At 43.1% G+C, this 21,884-nt stretch overlaps 2 protein-coding genes across 3 annotated transcripts; both read left to right on the forward strand.

Annotated features, from left to right (window-relative positions):
- Window positions 1–157: 157 nt before the first annotated feature.
- Window positions 158–16,364, forward strand: Hydr2 (abhydrolase domain-containing protein 2). Of its 2 annotated transcripts, none has more exons than XM_076823481.1 (7): window positions 158–544; window positions 10,831–11,015; window positions 11,823–11,990; window positions 12,519–12,705; window positions 12,795–12,993; window positions 13,079–13,229; window positions 13,796–16,364. In XM_076823481.1, the coding sequence occupies exons 1-7, from the start codon at window positions 390–392 to the stop codon at window positions 13,963–13,965; spliced, it is 1,215 nt and encodes a 404-aa protein (XP_076679596.1). In that variant the 5' UTR covers window positions 158–389; the 3' UTR covers window positions 13,966–16,364. The 2 variants fall into 2 exon arrangements, with proteins under 2 accessions (XP_076679596.1, XP_076679597.1); XM_076823482.1 differs by having other exon boundaries at window positions 165–544; window positions 10,831–11,003.
- Window positions 16,365–17,378: 1,014 nt separating this feature from the next.
- On the forward strand, window positions 17,379–20,554 carry LOC143374926 (adenosine deaminase 2). Its single transcript, XM_076823480.1, has 4 exons — window positions 17,379–17,800; window positions 18,206–18,797; window positions 19,468–19,788; window positions 19,937–20,554. Exons 1-4 carry the CDS (start codon window positions 17,587–17,589, stop codon window positions 20,322–20,324), a joined length of 1,515 nt encoding a protein of 504 aa, XP_076679595.1. The 5' UTR covers window positions 17,379–17,586; the 3' UTR covers window positions 20,325–20,554.
- Window positions 20,555–21,884: the final 1,330 nt, after the last annotated feature.

Genomic DNA, 21,884 nt, shown 5'->3' on the forward strand with positions numbered 1-21,884 from the left:
AGCTATCGCACGTGCCTCTGTCCCTTTCCCTCCCATTCGATACCTGCCTATCAGAATTTCGAGCGGCACGGATAGATGGACGCTCCGCGAACTTAATTCTATTGATAGGCACGCGCAAATCGACCGTCAAGAAGTGCCGGTAAAACAAACGCGAAACAGTCGCTCGCCAGCTCCTGTCAGGGGTGTCACGTTTTCGAGCCGCGGCGAGTGTGACCCGGCTTACTTCGCGATCATCTCGAGTGTACGCATCATTCCGTGCCGTTCTCTGCGCGGAGACTTGTCAAAACAGTTCCTTTCCCACCTCCCGGATTACCGTGTCCCCGACCAGTGGATAAAGATACTCGGAAAGGGATTGAATCGTCTCGCGACACAGGAAACGGAGGGGAAACATGTCCACGGCACTTCTCGCCGTGTTCGCCGTAATCCTATGCATCCTGTTCAGGATATTGAACGTAAACAGTGCGCCGCAGAAGCCGTTGATCGTGTGCCAGGATCAGACGTTTCTCACCACGATCCTTAAGATCGCACCGGTCATCGTAGAGCCGTAAGTTTTCCACGATTAATCCGCTCATGTAACCGCTCGGTCGCTGGACTTTCCTCTGAACGTGTGTGCATGCCTGTCACTTTTCCCGTTATAGTCGAGAAAATGAAAGTGAGGTTAGGTCCGCCAGGGACGCCGGATATTCTTGCTGCATATAAGCTGGATTCTTGTTGCAGGGCACGAGCGTGCCTGTGGAAATTTAATTGATCGACGATTTCGTGTGCTCAACGTAAGTCCCTGTACTTTTCCAAGGAGGAAACGCGACGTGAACGTCGCGGCGATCGATAGTGCCGAAAATTCGCGAACGCTGCCAGAAACGATCGAATTGGCAAAAGGCGTAGCACCCAGTGATCCCTCGGCACGGGTGTGATCTAGTTTTCACTGATAGACAATGACCCTATCAATCTTTCTAATTGTGTCACGAGAAACGCGTCGCTGATAATGTTTAGCACCAGCGTGGTGTGGCGTGTCGTAAATTTCCACCAGCATCGAGCAGATACGATTGCTCGCAAATATGCTCAGACCGTGAGGCTCCCTTCTTTGTTTCTGATACAGAGAAAGGGCCATTTGCGGAGGCCTCTCTAGAAGTCTATTTCGGCAGGACTTTAAAATAGGCTTTCGCAGTGAAAGACTACCATGGTGCTTAATTAGGAGCACACGTTTGACCCACTTCAATCGTCCTAACTAGCAAATACGGTTTTGCGTTCGTGGCAAATTTTCTCACTCCGCCGCTTATCTTTAGAAGCGAATGTTCGGGTATTACTCGCTCGCAATAGCTTCCGTTAAAGATTACGCCCGTTTATCGAAGTGTTGTTAAAGGAACCGAAGTTAATAACCCGGGGAAACGCGAGCGTGGGCAATCGCGGACGATAGGAAGGAAACGACCACCGTAAAGGGAGCAATAATAATCCGCAGCATTGTTTTTCCATTTCGGGCATTGCATAACCACTCGATCCGATCTCGGCTGTGACCTCACCGAACATGTTCCTTAGAATGCCTGCATCACACTTGACGACAGATAGTGACTAACACAACATTGTCGCGCAATGTGGCAAAAGTTATCTTAAACAGCTTAATGAGTCAGGTTCGCCAGTTGATACGAATTCACATGCACGACCACGTTTTTGACGGTCGAAGCAATTGGAGCGTCACGTTATTGGATAACTCGAGGTGAAACATTGTGCATCGCACATTATGCAGTACTTTCACCGAAAGTATAATTTATGAGAGCACGAAGAAGAAAAGTATTTACCGGCAGATCAATGTAAATCTAAATCTATACGCCGCGTGTAATTATCGAAGCGCGCAAATCACTTCCATTGCAAAGAACAATCGATCTTTCAGGCAAGTCCGATTGAAAGGTGGGGCCGGATAATGTTCCAAGTATCGGTACAAAAGTTTAATGCGATATTTCACGCGTTACTTTCTTATCGTGTAAATCCTTGGAATCCTCGCGTTAGAACCTTGTTGTATTCCGTATTTTTCGTATTACTTTTATTTTATTAAATAACTTTATACAAATAACGGGAACTAAGACGATTACAGATAAATACTAGATTATAGATTCAGAACTAGATTCTCGTGTCCAGACTATTCGGACTGAAGTGCTCGAGTGCTTCTGACTGGAAGAATTGCGTGTAATATATATATATGTACGGTTTTCGGTAAGCTGAAAAGTGGGGGTTGTCCTGAGTTTAACGGTCGTTAAGGGATGAGGCATAGAGATCGAGGTTCAAGGATGAGTAATAGGGTACGGATAAGGTCATAAAAGAAGGACTTCGGGATGCTTACTATTGCTATCTGGAAAACTAACGCGCTGACTAATACTTTATATAGATTTAAGGGGGCATACCCGTTTGAACCCTCGGAAAATGTATACATTTTGTGGATTTTTTTACAAGTCAACGGTTTGATGCAGATTTCCCGTTTTTTAACTATGTTCACATAGTATTATGAACTACTTATAAAAAAAGTTTCAGTTAAAAAACTATTGTTTTTCGGAAGTTACGGATACATGTCCGAAAGTCTCTGGATTTTAGACGGCTAAACGGTGGCCCTAAAAACTCGCGCTACGTTCAACCAATTTACTTCAAATTTTGCATGCAGAATCATAATAAGATTGCACATCGTCCAACGAAGGCGATTTTGAAAATTTTGAAAAATAAAGAAATGGTGAGAGATCAAAGGTAAAGTTAAATTTTTCTAAGAGAAAATCCACCTTTTTCCTTTATAAATAATAAACGGGGAATCGAAATAAAAAAAGCCCTCGTTGGACGATGCGGAATCTTATTATGATTCTGCATGCAAAATTGGAAGTGAATTGGTTGAACGTAGCGCGAGTTTTTGGGTCCACCGTTTAGCCGTCTAAAATCGCGAGACTTTCGGACATGTATCCGTAACTTCCGAAAAACAATAGTTTTTTAACTGAAACTTTTTTTATAAGTAGTTCATAATACTGTGTAAACATAGTTAAAAAACGGGAAATCTGCATCAAACCGTTGACTTGTAAAAAAATCCACAAAATGTATACATTTTCCGAGGGTTCAAACGGGTATACCCCCTTAAATGACGTTGGTATACAACAACCTCCTCGGGGTGCGTGTACTGTTCGAGATGCAACGCATATCGATATTGAGTAATAATTATCCATTCAGCCGGTGCATTGGTGCATTTCCACAGAAAGGCTTCCTGCAGTTTATCGAGTGATCGCGTTTCCTACCGATCTCGCTGCTTTCGCTTTTACTTCCGCGCGAAGAATCAAATCCCTTTTCGTAATTGCACGCGTGTCGCGGCACCATTGAGCCATCCTCGGAATCAAAATCAAGCGTTGTCAAACGACCCGACTTTCCGATGGGAAGAAAACAGCTGCCTGTAATTACCGTGGCCCAACGATTTCCCTTTTCTCGTTCAATGGAATCGTGCGAAACAGATTCGCAGCCTTCACTCCCATTGTTCCTCGATCGCGATGTCACATTCGGCTACTATTTTTTTTTTACCCACTAATTTTGTACTTCGTTCTACGCGTTGAAATAAAGTCTGCTTCTTTTCGTAATACAATTTCTCCTTCGTACAGCGAATCGCGTGAAACAACTTTGTAATACTTTCCTTCCGTATCTTATCACCAAGAGTGTAAGTTCGATTTTTCCTTATTTGTATGCCCACTCCGCAAGGGAGGATAAAGTTCACATTGTTCGTAAAAAGGGCCTTGCTTACGTTACAAGGGATACTTTTATGCGAGGACAATATTAATATTATTAGCCCCCCTTTTATGGGCCAAGTTCCGCGAGGCGAGTTTCCGACATTTTCAGTCGGTATCTTTCGATCGCGATAAGTTCTGCCTGTGTTTATTGCGCTGCAAGTATTCGCGAGAGATTGCACTCGTACAGAGTAACCGATTTGATACGACGATCCGTGCAGCGTGCTTCATTTTCTTGGAATGCCACCGGCACTTTTATCGTCCAGCTTCGGTATGCGACAGAAATATTCCCCACGAGTCATTATCGTAACGCGACAGGAGAGGGAAAAACAAGCTTAATGTTCACTTTTGATCGATTCACGCCTGACCATGACTGTGAATGGCTATAGCCGTCGCGAATGCACTACTTACCCGCGTAACTTTACTTTTCCAACAGGCGCACACGTAGTCGGAGTAGAATCGACCGATAAATGGTTGCGTATAGCCTATTTCCCCGGTGACCGTGCCATTTATATTAAAGAAAAAAGCGAACGCCCTGCGCCGTCACGCGTGCGTCGTTACCATTTCTTCTGTTATCATTCCGCTTGGCAGAGAAATCTCGCGCACCGTGCCGGGGCAGCGTTCTAAGACCAGGCTCGTTAAATTTCATCGCCGGCTATCCTACTTTCCTCCATTGATTCGTAGGAAGTTCCAAGTGCCCGACAAATCCATAGCGAATTGACAATTCATGAGGAACGGTGTAGGAGCTTCGCCTTCTTCGAGGTTGCGCGCCGCGCAGTACGAATTTCCCTCGATTCGCGGCGGCTATAAATTTTATATAGGTATTTCGAGCCCCGAGGAAGTGGCTTGCGATTAATAAAGCCCAGGAACGCGCGCAGGAACGTGCTACGGTTTCGTATAAATTTATAATCCGCCCGCTTTTTGCGATGCATTCACTTTTTCATTAAATTCTCCGCGTTCTACTCGAGTCCGGTATCTCTGAACTTGCGGCAATCTCAGTTATATAACGCACAATGCGCGAACGCGGAAAAATATTTGATATGATACGAGCGCCGCGCGGCTGGCGTCGGGACAGGTGTACAGTGTGTACACAGATATTGTCCACGCCAGGAAGTTTCTAGGTGAACGTCGTATCATCACAAGCCCACGGAACGAGGTCCAAATTATTGCACTTTTCTGCTCCATTGCTCTGCATGATTATGAAACCGCGCTGGAAAAGAAAACAAGCCGGGTAATGCAACGCGTTGAATTTTCAATAGTTCACCTGTAACCTACGACCCACTGCATTTCCTGCAGTCGTCCGTTTCTGTGGCCACGCTTCCAAGTAGACTAGAATAGAAGGAAAAACAAAAAGTGTTCAGCAAAATTGAAGTGGTCTTGTGGAAGACACCGCGAGTGCCAAGAATCAAATTTTTCGGGAGAGAGGAAGCACTTTCCCGACTCTAAATTGTTTACGAAATTTAATAATAACCCAAATGCGTCACAAATTTTTCTATTTTTTGTATTAAGGGGGTATACCCGTTTGAACCCTCGGAAAATGTATACATTTTGTGGATTTTTTTACAAGTCAACGGTTTGATGCAGATTTCCCGTTTTTTAACTATGTTTACATAGTATTATGAACTACTTATAAAAAAAGTTTCAGTTAAAAAACTATTGTTTTTCGGAAGTTACGGATACATGTCCGAAAGTCTCTCGATTTTAGACGGCTAAACGGTGGCCCTGAAAACTCGCGCTACGTTCAACCAATTCACTTCCAATTTTGCATGCAGAATCATAATAAGATTCCGCATCGTCCAACGAAGGCTTTTTTTATTTCGATTCCCCGTTTATTATTTATAAAGGAAAACGGTGGATTTTTCTCTTAGAAAAATTTAACTTCACCTTTGATCTCTCACCATTTCTTTATTTTTCAAAATTTTCAAAATCGCCTTCGTTGGACGATGTGGAATCTTATTATGATTCTGCATGCAAAATTTGAAGTAAATTGGTTGAACGTAGCGCGAGTTTTTAGGGCCACCGTTTAGCCGTCTAAAATCGAGAGACTTTCGGACATGTATCCGTAACTTCCGAAAAACAATAGTTTTTTAACTGAAACTTTTTTTATAAGTAGTTCGTAATACTATGTAAACATAGTTAAAAAACGGGAAATCTGTATCAAACCGTTGACTTGTAAAAAAATCCACAAAATGTATACATTTTCCGAGGGTTCAAACGGGTATACCCCCTTAATATAGTCTAAAATCATGAAAGGGGGATTGTATTTGTAGAAAATCCTGGACGTGCCACCTCTTACAAGGGAACGTAACATCCGGAACCCAGAAATTTCAAAAATTCAGAAACTTTGTGAATATGTAGGGAATTTCCTCCTAATTACAACGCAATTTTTCTTTGCTGCCCAAATTCACTCTAAGGGGGTGTACTTGACCCCCGAAAATCCTGTTATTTTCCGATTTTGTGTTATAACTCGCGAAGTGTAAAATAATTTTTTACCAAATGATAGATTTAATTAAAAGAAGTAACTTTTGCCTTGAAACTTTTCTTCTATCTCTTACAGTTCGCGAATTATAACACAAAATCGGAAAGTAGCCGAATATTTAGGGGTTAATTCACCCTCTTTGAGTGAACTTGGGCAGCAAACAAAAAGTGCGTTGTAATCAGGAGGAAATCCCCTACAGATTTACAAAGTTTCAGAATTTTTCGAATTTTCGGGTTCGGGATCTTCCCTTGTTAGTTGTAGAGAAAATCAAATTTGCCATTCATTTAAATTTGCAAGCACTGCGCCAATCCTGCCCACTAATCGGTTAATTGGCTCGTGCATTGTTTTCTACAGAGACGTTGGACGCACCACCTGTTAGTACTGTAGCGTGCGTAGCAACGAATTTTCGAGCGGAGTAGAAGGCGACCAGGTAAGGTCATAAAGTTCAAGCGAAGGTTTCGCGACTGTTGGATTTGCCTGGCGACGAAACCTCCCTTGTTCTCAGGGCCTGGGTTTTTTCCAAAAGTTGTGCACGTGGTACGCGTTGCCTGCGATTCTGAAAGGAACGCGACCGTTGGGCATTCGGCTAGAAGGACTCGAGTAGAGCGGTTGTTTTTCGTCCGCTCGATATCTTCTTTAAGGGGGGAGCCTGGTGTAACTAAATGAAAATCGAGGCATTTTTCGGGAATTTTTTTTAAAGAAAGTATTTGATAGATCTTTCTGAAACTTTCAGGATATTGTATTAACAGGTTAAGGTATATAACAAAAAAAAAAATTATTAAAAAGGAGCGGCAAATAACAAAGTTATGCCCAGTCCGTTGGCGACGCAATTATTGCACTGCGGGCAACGTAGCGTCTTTTGCTTTCATCTGAAACCAATAATCGAACAATTTTCTTTTAGTTTATGAGTGTACGCACAGAATGAAGTAATTTGAAACTTAAAAGATGCAAAATGAACAAATGGCGGCCTCTTGAATAAAAAGTGCACTGTTTCCAACAAAATTTTGCCTTAAATGTCTAAAAAAAAGTTATTTATTTAAACAATATCATTATACTAATAACTTAGTACTATGAAGAAAATGTTCACAAATATCCGTGCACAAGGCCAAGTTGATTGGTTGAATATTTTTTTAGTTACATTGCCCGCAAAGTATAAAACTGTCGTTTCGAGAAAAACGCATTTAAAGTTTTGTGGTAGCCTGGCGCTCCGTAGCAAAACCGGCTATATCCGCTTTAATTTTTCGAATTTCGTTTTGCGGCTTTGGGAACATATTTTCGTGATGTTCAACTATTGATTTATGTAAAAAAAAAATCGATTTCTTCGACTCCCTACACTAGACTCCCCCCCTTAAATGTGTAAAAAAAGTTATTTATTTAAACAATATCATTATACCAATAACTTAGCTCTGTGAAGAAAATGTTCACAAATATCCGTGCACAAGGCCAAGTTGATTGGTTGAATATTTTTTTAGTTACATTGCCCGCAAAGTATAAAACTGTCGTTTCGAGAAAAAACACATTTCAAGTTTTGTGGTAGCCTGGCGCTCCGTAGCAAAATCGGCTATATCCGCTTTAATTTTTCGAATTTCGTTTTGCGGCTTTGGGAACATATTTTCGTGATGTTCAACTATTGATTTATGCAAAAAAAAAAATCGATTTCTTCGATCCGCTACACCAGGCTCCCCCCTTAAAGTAGTTTTTTTTGGTCTTAAAATAAACCATATTATTTGTTGAGTTTATTAAGTAGTGTACCTTATTACCACCCTCGCGTCCCTCACCTCAGTACTATTGGTGCCTTATTTACAAAGGGAAATTGCTTTAAAATTCTATACAGAGTATTACCATTGGTACGTGGACCATTTTGGTCTTCTTTTTTATTTGAATTTCTTTTTAATATTCTTGCAAGTGCATTTGGTATCGCAACACTGCCTGCACCTTTCGAATTTCCACGGGAAGCCTTGAATTTCGCACGGCGCGCCAAGGAATTCAAGATCACCTCGATATTTCTTCAAACAGAGGATACACCAGTGATATCCCGAGATATCTTCCAGACGAAATACCGTAAACAGATAAAAAGTGGTCCGGGAATGGCACTCCCGAGCGAATCTCTGCGCGCAGCGGTGATTATTTATTCGCTGACCCGAGCAATACAGTTTGGCCGGTGAAACGCGGTGACGAGCCAATTGGAACGCACAAAATGCGCGAGATCAGCGATGGGTTTAATGCACGGAGAAAACTCATAACTCACGTGGCCCCTGTTAACGCGCGAGGTACGTTCGCAGCGACGGGAATCGTTGTAAAAAAGTTACGCCTGGTTTACTTCGCTTTGTCCAGCCGGCGAGGAATCCTTCCTCGGGATTCCCTGCCCCTGTTAACGTAGTCCCGTAACACAGTTTATTTAATGGCCCACGGGAAAAACGTCCCCGAGCCGATCCGCGGCCCGAAGAACTCCTTTTCATGGAAAAGTTGAGCCCGTTAAGTGAAACCCCCCTTTCATCCTACTGAACACAAAAGAGCGCTTTACGCGGGCCCCGCGGTTTAATCCTAGCAATTCTTTACGCCGTCGTATGCTCCACTGATCCACTACGACTGTTCGTGGACTGCAATAAACAGGCTTAATAATCCGTTGCCCGTGTCCAGCGTCGCTTTTCCTTCGACCACAGCCTGCTGTTTAGGCACGCGAAAACGACGGGGTCTCTGCGAAAGAAGAGGCACACTTTCGCGCGGTTAACAACTGTTCTTTTCGATACAATGGCGTAAATGTCACACGCGGGATGTGTGCATGCATATAAAGCTAGTTCTTAAGGGGAGGTTCTGGTCTAGAGCCCCAAAAAATAGGTGATATTTAGGAATTAATTAAAGGAAAACTACTATATATAATTTAATGGGACTTGTTGCGTTGTATTAAGGATGTCTTATGTTATAGAAATATATTTTTTGTTTTATAATTAATCAGTGCAAACAGCCCTGGGGAGTCGTTAAAGTTAAGGCGTCAAAAAATTGATCCAAATCGGTGGGACCTGTATCTCTAAAAGTTATTATCCGATTCGACTGAAACCTTTTTTATTTTGAAGATTATTCTTTTTTCTAGGGGGGGGGGGACTAAAAAAAAATTACAAAAATTACATTTTTTTTAGAAAATAACGACACTTCACGTTTGAAATCACTTTTCCCTGTATTTTTCGTCCTTTCAACGCCTTTAAAAATTATAAATTTTCAACTTTTTGTATTTTTTTTAGTCCCCCCCCCCCCTAGCCAAAAGAATAATCTTCAAAATAAAACAAGTTTCAGTCGAATCGGATAATAACTTTTGAAGATACAGGTCCCACCGTTTTGAGAACACTGTTTCGAGAAAAACGCATTTGAAGTTTTACGTGAGCGCCGAGTAGCCGGTTGTGACCCATGTATTTGCCGCGACTCAAATGCCTACAACTTGGGGAATTTTACGAATTTCAACAAATCCTTTTAAACCCGTATTCCTAAAAGATTGAACATTCGAAAAATGATATAAAAAAAATCGACATTTAGACCAGAACCTCCCCTTAAAGTTTTACGTGAGCGCCGAGTAGCCGGTTGTGACCCATGTGTTTGCCGCGACTCAAATGCCTATAACTTCGGGAATTTTACGAATTTCAACAAATCCTTTCAAACCCGTTTTCCTAAAAGGTTGAACATTCGAAAAATGAAATAAAAGAAAAATCGACATTTAGACCAGAACCTCCCCTTAAGGCAGAAGGTTAGTCGTTTTTCCTAAGGACGTCGAAGTAGGATGGTCACTGGAAGAGAAACCCCGCTGTTTTCGATTAAATTAATTTCCAATGTCTGCTAGCACGGGCGCCCGGAGGGATGGGGGCTGAAGGGGTAGTTTCCTTCCCCTAGCTTTTGAGAAAAAAATCGCTTATTTTTAAAAGCCGAATAAGTGAAGTTAAATTAAATTGACACTACGAAATGGGTTGAAAGATGCAGTAGGGCTACACTGCGTTCCACGTAAGAGCGTACCAGCGCCCCTACCGATTTGCGACCGATCTGCGCAGCTCCCACGGATCCGACACGCGCGATTGGTCGTAGCACTTTCGCGATTGGTCGTAGCACTTTCCCTGCCGGCTTACTACCAATCAGCAGTGTATCCCTGCGCGAAACGAGTACGCTCTAACGTGGAACGCAATGTACTCGTTTTTTCCTTACTATATTTTTCTTTACCGTCACCCCAAAGTTACCCTCCTGCCCTGGAAAAATGTCCACGGACGCCCTTGCCTGCGCAGTAGAGCTCCTCCTACGAAGGTGACACCAATTCATTTTTTACGAGTTCGATGATGCGCCTCGCGGTAATGTTCAAGGTGGCACGAGGTCAGATACGAGCCAGCTGTAATTGATAAGGCTATAGTGCTGTGTATAGGCTTTGCCTATGTGCAGATATCGAGGGTACGCAAGGTGTCTACTAATTGTGTGTTTGACAAGCGAACGACGAATCGATTAGTGTTACTATTTCTGTTGCTGTTACATACTTAGCGAGACCCTTCGCTGCGATGGTTATCAGTGTGCAATTAGGTATAATTGCGAGACAGTGGGCGATGGTGGTGGCGAATGTTATATCACGTTGTTCGTGTATTTCAGATACAAACCAACAAGGTTATGGGGTTTCAGTGGTCACGTACAGACCATCATTCACAGTATTATTGGGCGCGTCCGTTGTCCTTGGCCGATTGGGGAACGAGTGTACAGCGGACTTCCGGATGAAACCACTCTCACCTACGATCTTTATCAACCATTGACCAATGATTACGAAGGTCCGTTCTTTGGTTTGTAACTTGTATACAGCTAAAACGAACTGGCACGAAAGGAGCTAGTCCTATCCTCTGATTAATAAACGCAAAACTCCATTAACAACCCCGAAATCCCGCTTAAAAGAGTGCTCGAGAATTACGTCTATTTCTGGCTGAAGAAATTATCGTAGCCTTCGTTTTTCCAATCCATCTTCTCGAGGGATGAGCTACTTGTGGCAGAACTTAGTTGGCGAAGAAAATTAGAAAATAAATTGCACGCACGCTTTATTAATTAAAAATGCGGCTCTACCACGGTTAATGGAGCGAACTCGGTGAACATGAATTATAAATTGTCGTAACTAATCTGCCACGAATATCTTTGTACCACTCTATCGGTCGAGGGTTAACCGCAGGGGGTTTACACCCTGCGATCCTTCGACAGTTGTTTCTCTGATAAGTGTGCCGAAGCCTCGCGATAATGAAGCTGTTACAAGCCTCGACGAAAATACTATTAGCATGGAAATGTACCGAGAGCGCGACTGCCAAATGAAAAATGTCTATGAAAACATGATAAATAATTCATGCGCTGTTATACACCTAGGGCATCCCGTTAACATTGCTCGTTATGTAAGAAATGGTGTCGCGATTAATCGTTCAAGGAATCGAGAAACAGCTTCTGTATCTTCTCTTGCCAAAGAAAGCTGTAATGGCGCGCGAAGAAGGAGCTGAACAAAGGATCGCATCCATTCACTCCTCCGCCGTGCACGCACGCGAATCGCATGCTTTTCAATAGGAAATTCAAGCCAGATTTTACGTAACCTATTACGTTTTATTTTACCACAGACGATGTCACGATTGCCATCTGTCCGGGGATATGCAACAGCTCCGAGAGCGTTTACATCAGAACCTTCGTGCACTTTGTCCAGTGCCATGGCTACCGATGCGCTGTGCTTAATCACGTCGGGGTTCTTTCCAGTGTAAAGGTCACTGCGCCTCGAATATTCACGTATGGTATGTGTCTACCAGCACCGATGTGCGAAAAGTTCCTCCGGCTCAAGCACTAGCAGCTTACGACCCTGAAACTTGCAACTTCCTCGAAGTCTATACTCTTCGGGGCTTCTCGGTGAAAATCGTCACCTAGCGAGTTTTGTTCAAATTCAACTGGTGTTACAGCTATGTAGATTCACGAGGGATCTCGGAACTTGGTTTCTACTTGGTAGCTGGTTAATAACAAAATTTGGTGGGTGCCTCAGTTTTGTGCCCAAGGTTCCCAATTAACTACCCAAGGTGTCTACATATGTATTTCTTGGAAAAGAAATCTTTTTCGAAGAATCCTTGCGAAAATCCTTTTGAATCTACTTCCTATTTTTGTCGCAATTTTAAGAATGATTTCTAAAAGTCTCTTGCACCGAGAAGCCTCAAGTAGTGTTAGCTCCACGATCCCAGGCCATGCAAGTCTGAACGACCATGTTCTAACTCGATGGACGAAGAGTTTAATGGAATTTCTAAGTAACCGCCGATATTACCTAAACTTCGCAGGGCACACGGACGATTACAACATGATGCTGCACAGTTTGGTAGAGAAGCATCCCAATACGAGAATAATTTGCATCGGGTTCAGCTTAGGCGGCAACCTGGTGACCAAGTACCTGGGGGAACGAGGCTCGAATAAATTGTCGAATATAATCGGCGGCATATCCATATGCCAAGGATACAATGCTCTTGAGTGAGTACACGCAGATCTGACTTTGGTAAATAGCAGCGCTCCTTTGAGAGCGGGGATCGCTAAAGCTCTAGCGCGTGATTTCTGTTCAGAGGTACCAAGTTCCTACTTAACTGGCAGAATTTCCGACGCTTCTACCTCTACATTATGTCAGAGTCCGTGAAAAATATTATCCTTAAGCACAAGAACATGTTGCTGTCCGAGGACGTCAAGCAGAGGTACAATTTAAACGAGCGGGACATCATTTCCGCGGCCACCTTGCCGGAACTCGACGAGGCGTACACGAGAAAGGTAAAGCGCGCCGAAGTGCGCCGCGCGTACTCTTCTAAATGCGAAAGACACGTGTATGCATCCTGAGTGTTTCTCGATCGTTCAGGTCCACAACTTCAGGTCCGTGACGGAGATGTACAAGTGGAGTAGCTCTATTTTTTATCTAGAGAACATCACGACGCCTATGGTGTTCATCAATGCGTTGGATGATCCTATCGTACCTGAGATGTTGCTGAACCCTATCAAGGAGCATGCCAGTGAGTATAATTACGATAAAGCCTCCTCAAGCCCAGCATCGAATTTTCCTGATGCACGGTAATTGACTTAGGAAATAAAGCGTTCGTTGCTCGGGGGCATCGAGGAGTATTTTAATTTTTAAGTAAAAATAACGAGAGTAACGTCACGTGATGACGGTGTGCTTCCGGCTTAAGAAGAACCATGAGTTTCGTTTTGCGAAGTTAAAGAAGAATCAAAAGATAAAAAGGTCAAGATCATTCAAGACTGTCGTTCGATGTGCTCTGCATTAATTAGCAGAGCGATTTTGAATGGCCTTAACAAATACAGGTCATTGTCTCTGCCAAGGCTACAGTTCTAAGTACCCACAGATTATTCATTGAGAATTCAAAGAGAATTCAGTTCTCATTTAAAAACAGCTCGCGTCTTGCTTCCGACGTTCTCTTTCAGACTCTACAACTTCCATTTTCTTACCGCAACTAATAATTCCAATAATTCACTGCCACCATTACTATTCCGCACCTTAGACGAATGCCAGAAGATAGGTGCCAGTGAAGATCTTAAAGAACGACTGTTTCCGTTGTTACAGAAAAGCATCCAAACACGCTGTACATTGAACTGGCGCATGGTGGTCACTTAGGATTCTACGAAGGTGGTCTCCTGTACCCGAACCCCATAACATGGCTGGACCGTACCCTGGTGTCGCTCGTGGGCTCCCTCACGTTGGCGCACGCAGACAAATCCCTGAAAACCTCTTAACCATATTTAAACTCCATTGTCATAATCGTCTTGTAAGTAATTCATCACGCTGGCGCATCGGTGCAGCTCATACTCGCGGTCCTGTTTAAAAATCTCGCGCTCGATCTTGGCTCGCGCCCCAAGGGAGAAGCTGGCTGCACGTGAAGTCGAGTATACTACACGCAACGGTCTCAATCTTCGTGAGATGATATTTTTCTTGTAACCGTTGACCCAAACGAACACGTTTCGGTTGAAAGGCGAACGGTGTCTTTGCATTTTTTACGGCTGCCTCGGGAAACTCGTAGCCCCGATTGAGACACGACCAGAGGGAATCGTCTACGGCTGGAATCCTGGAACGGTAGCACAGCTTGGACGGCGATTCGGCTGTCTTCGATGTCCTGGTCGCTGACGCTTCTCACTCAGGGATCATTGATAGAGCGATTCGGCGGGGAAACGTTTAGGGAATCGTGTGCTAACTGCGGTTCGATCGTAGAAGTGCATTTCGCGACTTATCGTCACGTTGGAACGGCTAATAAGGGAGGAGGAGAAATGGACAGAACCCCCCTGGTAAAGTTTTTGAATCTGTGCCAGGCGAAGGCTGGTTTTGTTTGTCAACTGTGGGACTTCGTGGGCTCTGGTGAGAATGTATTTTAATTGGTGGTTTGGTTTATCTCTGTATGGGCAGAAAGATGTAAGATTGTAAATATCAGCGTAGGAATGACGAATGAGGGGGGACTGTTCGATTTGTTCGCTCCAGAAATGTTTTTTACATATCCTGTGTTCAATGATATGGGACAGACGCTGCTTTATATCTGATTCATTGCATTGACGGAATCGCAACTTTGTTAATACGGAAAATACGTTAAAGAATATATTTTTTCTACGACTGTATATCCTTAGTGAATAGTCATTCGATTAAGATGCTCGTAGGTTATCTCCATTTTTTTTTTCATTTTTTTTTCTCGAAGGAATGGATTCGATATATTTCCCTGTTAATGAAGTTCGTACGTCAGATGTAATATACAAGAATTTCTACGTGAAAAATCATATCCGAAATTGAGGAAGAAGTGTTGTTTTACTAAACATCGACATTCTATTTATCATTTTCTTTTTCCCCTGAACTGATTTAAGCGACACTACGTTGAGTTATGTAATAGCTATGCAATAAATTATTCATCTAACTGTGAACACGAGGAACACTAATATTTTTCGAAGTTACTAATGAAAACTTCAATTTCGTTTCATTCCTCGTATAACAGAGGGTGCAGAAAATAATGGTCCAATTATAATATCATCGAGGAAACGCGTAACTGCTATTAAGTTTACGTACAATCGATGTAACTGAAACTCTGACAGCAAGACAAATCATCGACCTATCGAAAAGTAATCTGAACTCATTTATCCTACTCTAGCTTTCTATAAATACCATTGATGATACGCATGAACGTTCCCATAAAATAATATAAGACAATAATATCACACAAACACACACACATACAACACACATCTTTGCGCATCGAGAAGATAAGTACACAGTTACTTAAGTGCATTAAGGACCATTTTTGATTTTTCAATTATTTATTCTTAGCGGTAATCGAATGGGTGCAGCTAATAGTCGTTAGGTCTCTAATACAGTAACACATTTATTATCGTCAATATATTTTCGAACTATAGTGTATTCAGCATTGTACATACCGGCACTATTAAAACCACAGACGTTTGTACGTGTGATACTTTATGGTTACTTGTAAACAACCGTTGAACGAACCGAATGGCATTATAATAGATTATCGCAGACGGCCACGAAATTCACTGTACGCGCACATTGCATTCATGAATTTAGGTAATTATTTTATATTATAATTTATTTGCCACACTAACCATGGTGTTTCGTTAACGTACGCGCTTAAGTAGCTGGAGACAGGTTCGTCGTCGCGCCGATTGATCCGCACTGTGCTTATTAATCAGCGGATTGATCGAATGTCTCCAAATGACCGATCCTAGATCGAGTACTATTCCAAGGTTGGAAATAAGCAATTACGTGTATTCAGAAGCTGACAGCTGTATAATTATGTAAACACGAGGTGTTTGTAAAGGAGAGTGCCTTAAATTTTGTTTTGCTAACACATTTCGCCCCGAAATCAAGACAGTCGTGTTTGCAGTGGCTCGAAACAGGCAAGCAGGTCGCAGTAAATTTCTACGAGGGCCTTTCATTTCCGTTAAATGTACGCGATATAAATGGTTGGTAGTTTAAAGGATTACCTATAGAAGGACATATTGTTCCAAATGATTTATTAAGATTGTTGCGAGCGTTTATATATCCTGCCCGACGAATTGAAATTTGTTACTTCCGAGCAATTGCGTTTTGTAAGAAATGATTTGTCCGCACTGAAAATAAACCTTTTCCACGAATTTCCGTACATGTGTGACTGTTACTCTAGATCTCCTTCTTCATTAGCGAGTTTCCCTGATTATTAGTACAATAATAATAGCATTGTTATAAAAAAAAATCGACTTCAAAAAATTTCAAAGCCCCTTCAAGTTCATTAAGCCATAAACATTAAATTTATTTTGAATCCTGCTCGAATACCGAAATGTATTTTAATCAGTCGGTTATCGTTATCATATGTTATAGATAAATGATTGAGACTACGTTGCACGAGCTGTTACAGTAAATCCTTGTTATGAGCCCGTTTCTACACGCGACTATCCGCACCATTTCTTGGAATCCTTCGGACGAGAGTGGAGGAACCCTGGAACGAGCTGGATATTCTTTCGTTTCCTTCCGCTCGCTCTTGTGTTTTCTCACCCGCGCCATTGGTCGCCGGAATAGTGTCCACAACGCGCTACGAGCCCCGTGGCGAGCCCCGTTCGTCAGGTTCATAACGAGGATTCACTGTACTCATTAATTCTTCATTTTCAGCGCAGGTTTCAGCGTGAGTTACAGATCAAAATTAGTCAGGCAAGTGACGCATTGTTTATAAGTTTTCGGTTAACGACCGGAAGACACTGACCTCGCGTGATCTGCCCCAAGAATACACACCACGTGGCGCTGAGGAGCGAGATTAGTCAAAGATGATTGAGCAGCCTTTGTCCTATCTTTAAATCGAGGAGCGCAAAATACAATAATTCAGATTTATCAACGAAAACAGTACGCTGGACTAGAAGAAGGTTCGCACTATTTTGGAGCCTGACCACTCGTTAACGGAGGCATTAAAGTTTCTCCTAATACAAGAAGCTATAATTAAGAAAGTTAAAATTAGTAGTAAGTACAGTTGAACTGTTCATTGCGAGAAGACAAAGCAGAGCACGATCAGTAGTTTCGTTGTTCGCGTACAACAAGGAATTTACTTATGAATTGACTCGTGGTGATCATCGACAGAAATTCGGAATACAAGATCCCTGGAAGCATCATACGGTGCTGTCGTTAAAACGTGTTACGGAGCATAATTAGCCTTATCTGTTAGATGCAACTGCTAGAAGGTACACGGTGGTCTTGGCAGGCACGATTAGCCAGTACTGCGCGAACTGTCGAGACGACAGGATCGAGGATCGGCTTCGTAGATCGCGTCCGATATTTAATTCTAACCCAGACCGCAATTAGAACGTTGGTCGTCACTCGTGGTGCATAGATCGTTGACGATGAAGAGATTGATTTTTTCATTGATCGCTATCGCGCTCGGCCAGGCGGCCCTGACTGTTGCGCTTCCGCTTTCAGGAAATTACTCGATCCTTCGGAGCCAGATACTGGAGTACGAGCAGCACATGGTGTTAGGCGCCAATCTATCTTTGAACAACCTCGAGAAGACGGCCAATCAGATCCTTATGGACGCGAAGAGGAAAGAACTAGCTGCTGGTTCGTCGTTACAGTAGCCACGCATAAACTTTACATCCCGATCGGAAAATATATACAGTATGTAAGATCACGGAGCTAAATAAACCTGTTCGATGCGTGTCGCTACACGTGCTTTAATCGATGCGGTAATAAAATTAAACGCGACGCCTCGAGTTCGAAATGCTGGTCGCCGATCGTGCATGGATGAACAAAGGACTCTCTTGTTTGCGGATGACGCGGGTATCTTTCTGTTTGCCATTGTTTAGGCGCCCCATCGTCAGCCGAAGCGATAATTTCGTGTTCCTTCTTCAAGATTAACACTCTCGGTCATCGTAGTCGCTAGTGATTCGCTGGAACTTTAGAGTCGTCTCTCCCTCGTTCCCTTTTCGCTGTTCCTGCGAAACCGTAGCTGTTGAATTCTTGCAGCCTTCGCGAACCCGGCGCAGTTCGCGCCCGCACGGAACTTCCTCCTGGCGAAGCGGGACATCGAGCAGTCGGAAGTGTTTCGCTTGCTCCGCCGCATGCCAAAGGGCGCCGCGCTGCACGCTCACGACACATCCTTGGTCTCGGAAGAATACGTGTATCACAATGTTACGTTCCGCGACGATCTTTACGTCTGCGACAATCATGGTGTCCTGCAATTGCGCTTCTTCCGCGAGCCGGATGAGAAGTGCAAGTGGGAGTTGCTGAAGGATGTCCGCCAGGATCCCCGACGAGCCGCCGATGTGAACGAGAGGATCAAGCGGAGGCTGTCGATGGTCTGCAACGATCCTGACACAGACTACTCGAACGTGGACAAAGCGTGGGATAAATTCGGAAGAATTTTTAAGTTCATGGCAGACATAGTGAGCTACAAGCCTGTTTATGAAGACCACTTCCTGCGGGCTCTGGAGGAGCTCTACGAGGATAATGTAATGTACCTGGAGTTCCGATCCACGCTGCCGTTGCCGTACGACTTCGAGGGTACAGAGTACAAAGAACGAGACGTTGTTGGCATGTACGAGAGACTCGCTAACAGGCTAGTATCTTCTGTTCTCATTTCTCCTTCTTCGATGGCTTTTCATTTTTAACGCTTCACTTCTCACCTGCCTTGAACCACATGGTCGGCCACGTGAGGTTTGTCAGAGCCTATATGAAAAGCGCCTATAATCTACATCATTATTATTCTTTCGGACATCCGTTATGATCGGCGGCGGATTAACCGGCAAGCAAAATAAGCGCCTGCTTAGAGCGTCAGGAGAAAGGACGCCATAGAACTATTCTGAATTTTAAAATTTAACTTCTGTTAGATACACTTCTTAATCGACTTCGAAAAGTTATAGATTTGTCCCCGCATAACTACTCAGCAGATAGACCCATTTTGATGATCTTTCTGTTATTCGAACGGCTATTGCCACATTATTATTATTTTATTTACGTATGCGCATATCTCCTCAGCATATTGCGTCAATATAAAAAAAAAATTGAAAATTAAAAACGACTTTGAAAAAAAATAAAAATGCACTGAAAAGTACAAAATAGTTTTTACCCTTATTTAATCTACGACTCTCAACTTTTTTAGAGCGGCGCCAGATTTACATAGTGCAAATGATGAGGCGCCAACATATAAAAATTGAGATTCGTAGATTAAATAAGGGAAAAAATTATTAGTTTTTTTTTTTTAATGACAAGTAGCTTTGCGTGCACAGATTCAAGGAAGAGCATCCGGACTTCGTCGGGGTGAAGCTGATCTACTCGCCCCAGCGTTTCGCCGATCACAAGACAGTAGAGGAGTGTATGAAGATCATGAAGGAGCTGCAGGGACTTTACCCGAACTTCGTCGCTGGATTCGATCTGGTCGGCCAAGAAGACAAAGGAAACACTCTCAAGTATTTCGCGGACATAATGACGGACGCCGGGCCAGATATGAATTTCTTCTTCCACGCTGGTGAAACGAATTGGTATGGCGCGTCCACGGACGAGAATCTTGTCGACGCTATCTTGTTAAACACTCGACGCATCGGCCACGGGTAAGTGTTATGTCGAATCAATGAATTGGTGCATTGTGCACCGTTCTTCGTTATTCTATCAGGTCCTCGTCAGTTTCTAAAGTAATCCGTTTCACATTCTTTTGTTGTGAACAACTAAAAATGCTGTCTTCCTCCAAATTTCGCGCAGGTACGCCCTGACTTACCACCCATTCCTACTGGAGATGGCGAAGCGAATGGACATCGCCATAGAAATAAACCCGATCTCGAATCAGGTGCTAAAGCTCGTCGACGATCTACGAAACCACGCTGCCAGGAGGCTCTTCGCGGAAGGATACCCATTAGTCGTCTCCAACGATGACCCAGGCTTTTGGGGCGCACGGGGCCTGAGCTACGACTTCTACGAAGCTTTTCTGGCCCTAATGTCCGAGCACTGCAGCCTTAAAGCTCTCAAGCAGTTGGCTATGAATTCCCTTTTGTACAGTAGCATGTCCAATCCAGAGAAAAGAAAGGCGCTTGACGTTTGGGGGGAGAAATGGGACGTGTTCGTAAAGGACGTGGCCAGTGAGAAATATTAAAATATCGGATCGAGGTAGTGACCAACATGTTGTATCCAAATGCAATTGTATGCGTGATCCCTGGCTCAAGCCGACGCGTGTGGTTATGTATACATATACAAACATTTCTCGGTACGAGGTTACATCACAGAATTACTGTCACAGCGTGCAGGCGAGGACGTCATGTAATGCTTGCATCTTGTACCTGATTGTCATTAAGCACCAGTTAATAAATGCCGTCGATGATAAAACCGGTTCTTCGTATCATTTCTTTTCATTCGAGGCAATAATGCGTTCCGCTTCTTCCGTGCTGCACGTTTCTACCAGCCTGTGCAGATCCGTGACTCACGAATGTATGTATGTAATACGTAGTGATTTCATTTCATTTAGAAACCTTCTTCCCTTGCCACGCGAACGTGTGATTAACTCAACGCTTGTTCTGGCAGATTGAAAGCTGAGCAGGGTGCCTCTCTATGGCCCCGAAGACTAGAATTACGTTTAATGATGCGGTGTGCGGACGCGCACGGGCATTTGCCCAGCTTTCGAGAGATGTAATTGCGTTATACTGTGGCTCAAATTAATACTCGGACACTTTTTAAAATCGCATAACTTTTTTAGAATTGGTCCAAACAACTTGAGTTTTTTTTTGAGAAGCTAAATGGATTAGGTTGCTAACTGACGCGTTTCGTCGTTTTGAAAAAAAAAAATGTATTCGGTTGGAATAGCGAAAAGAATAGTAAGGGTCGATTTTTGAACTTTTTTTTGTGAGCTTGTAATGAAAATTAAAAGAAAAACCGTTTGTAGATTGCAGTAAGTTGTATACGTGCCTAAAATTTCATCAAAATCGGTTAATGTTTCTCCGAGCTACGAACGTTTAAAGATCGCAGAATAAGGTCGAGAATAGCGAAAATTCCCGAAATCAGCGATTCTCGACCTTATTCTGCGATCTTTAAACGTTTGTAGCTCGGAGCAAGGTTAACCGATTTTCATGAAATTTTAGGCACGTGTACAACTTACTGCAATCTACAAACGGGGTTTTTGAATTTTCATTACAAGCTCACAAAAAAAAAGTTCAAAAATCGACCTTTACTATTCTTTTCGCTATTCCAACCGAATACATTTTGTTTCAAAACGACGAAACGCGTCAGTTAGCAAACTAATCCTTCTAGCTTCTCAAAAAAACTCAAGTTGTTTGGACCAATTCTAAAAAAGTTATGCGATTTTAAAAAGTGTCCGAGTATTAATTTGAGCCACTGTAGGTGTGATCATCGCGCGGGGACTATCGCCCGCTACGTGTCGAAACTGTTGGCCGACCTCTCGCTTCCGAATTCTTATCCAGAGCTGATCAATGGATCGTGAATCGTGGGAGATTGATCCTCTTCTATTCGTGAATTTACCTTTTCTCTCCCGCGAGCTATTCAGCTGCCGTTCGATCGACAAAGTACACTCAGGTTAGCTCTTATCTGGAGACTTTCGCCGCTTATCGATGTGTGTGCTGCATAACTGAAGAGTGCAGAGGACAGAATGATTTATATTTTAGGGTTAGATAAAATTCGCTTTGGAGATTTTTGGGGAACGAAA

This window comes from Andrena cerasifolii, chromosome 11 (genome assembly GCF_050908995.1).
Source record: "Andrena cerasifolii isolate SP2316 chromosome 11, iyAndCera1_principal, whole genome shotgun sequence".
Lineage (NCBI taxonomy): Eukaryota > Metazoa > Arthropoda > Insecta > Hymenoptera > Andrenidae > Andrena > Andrena cerasifolii.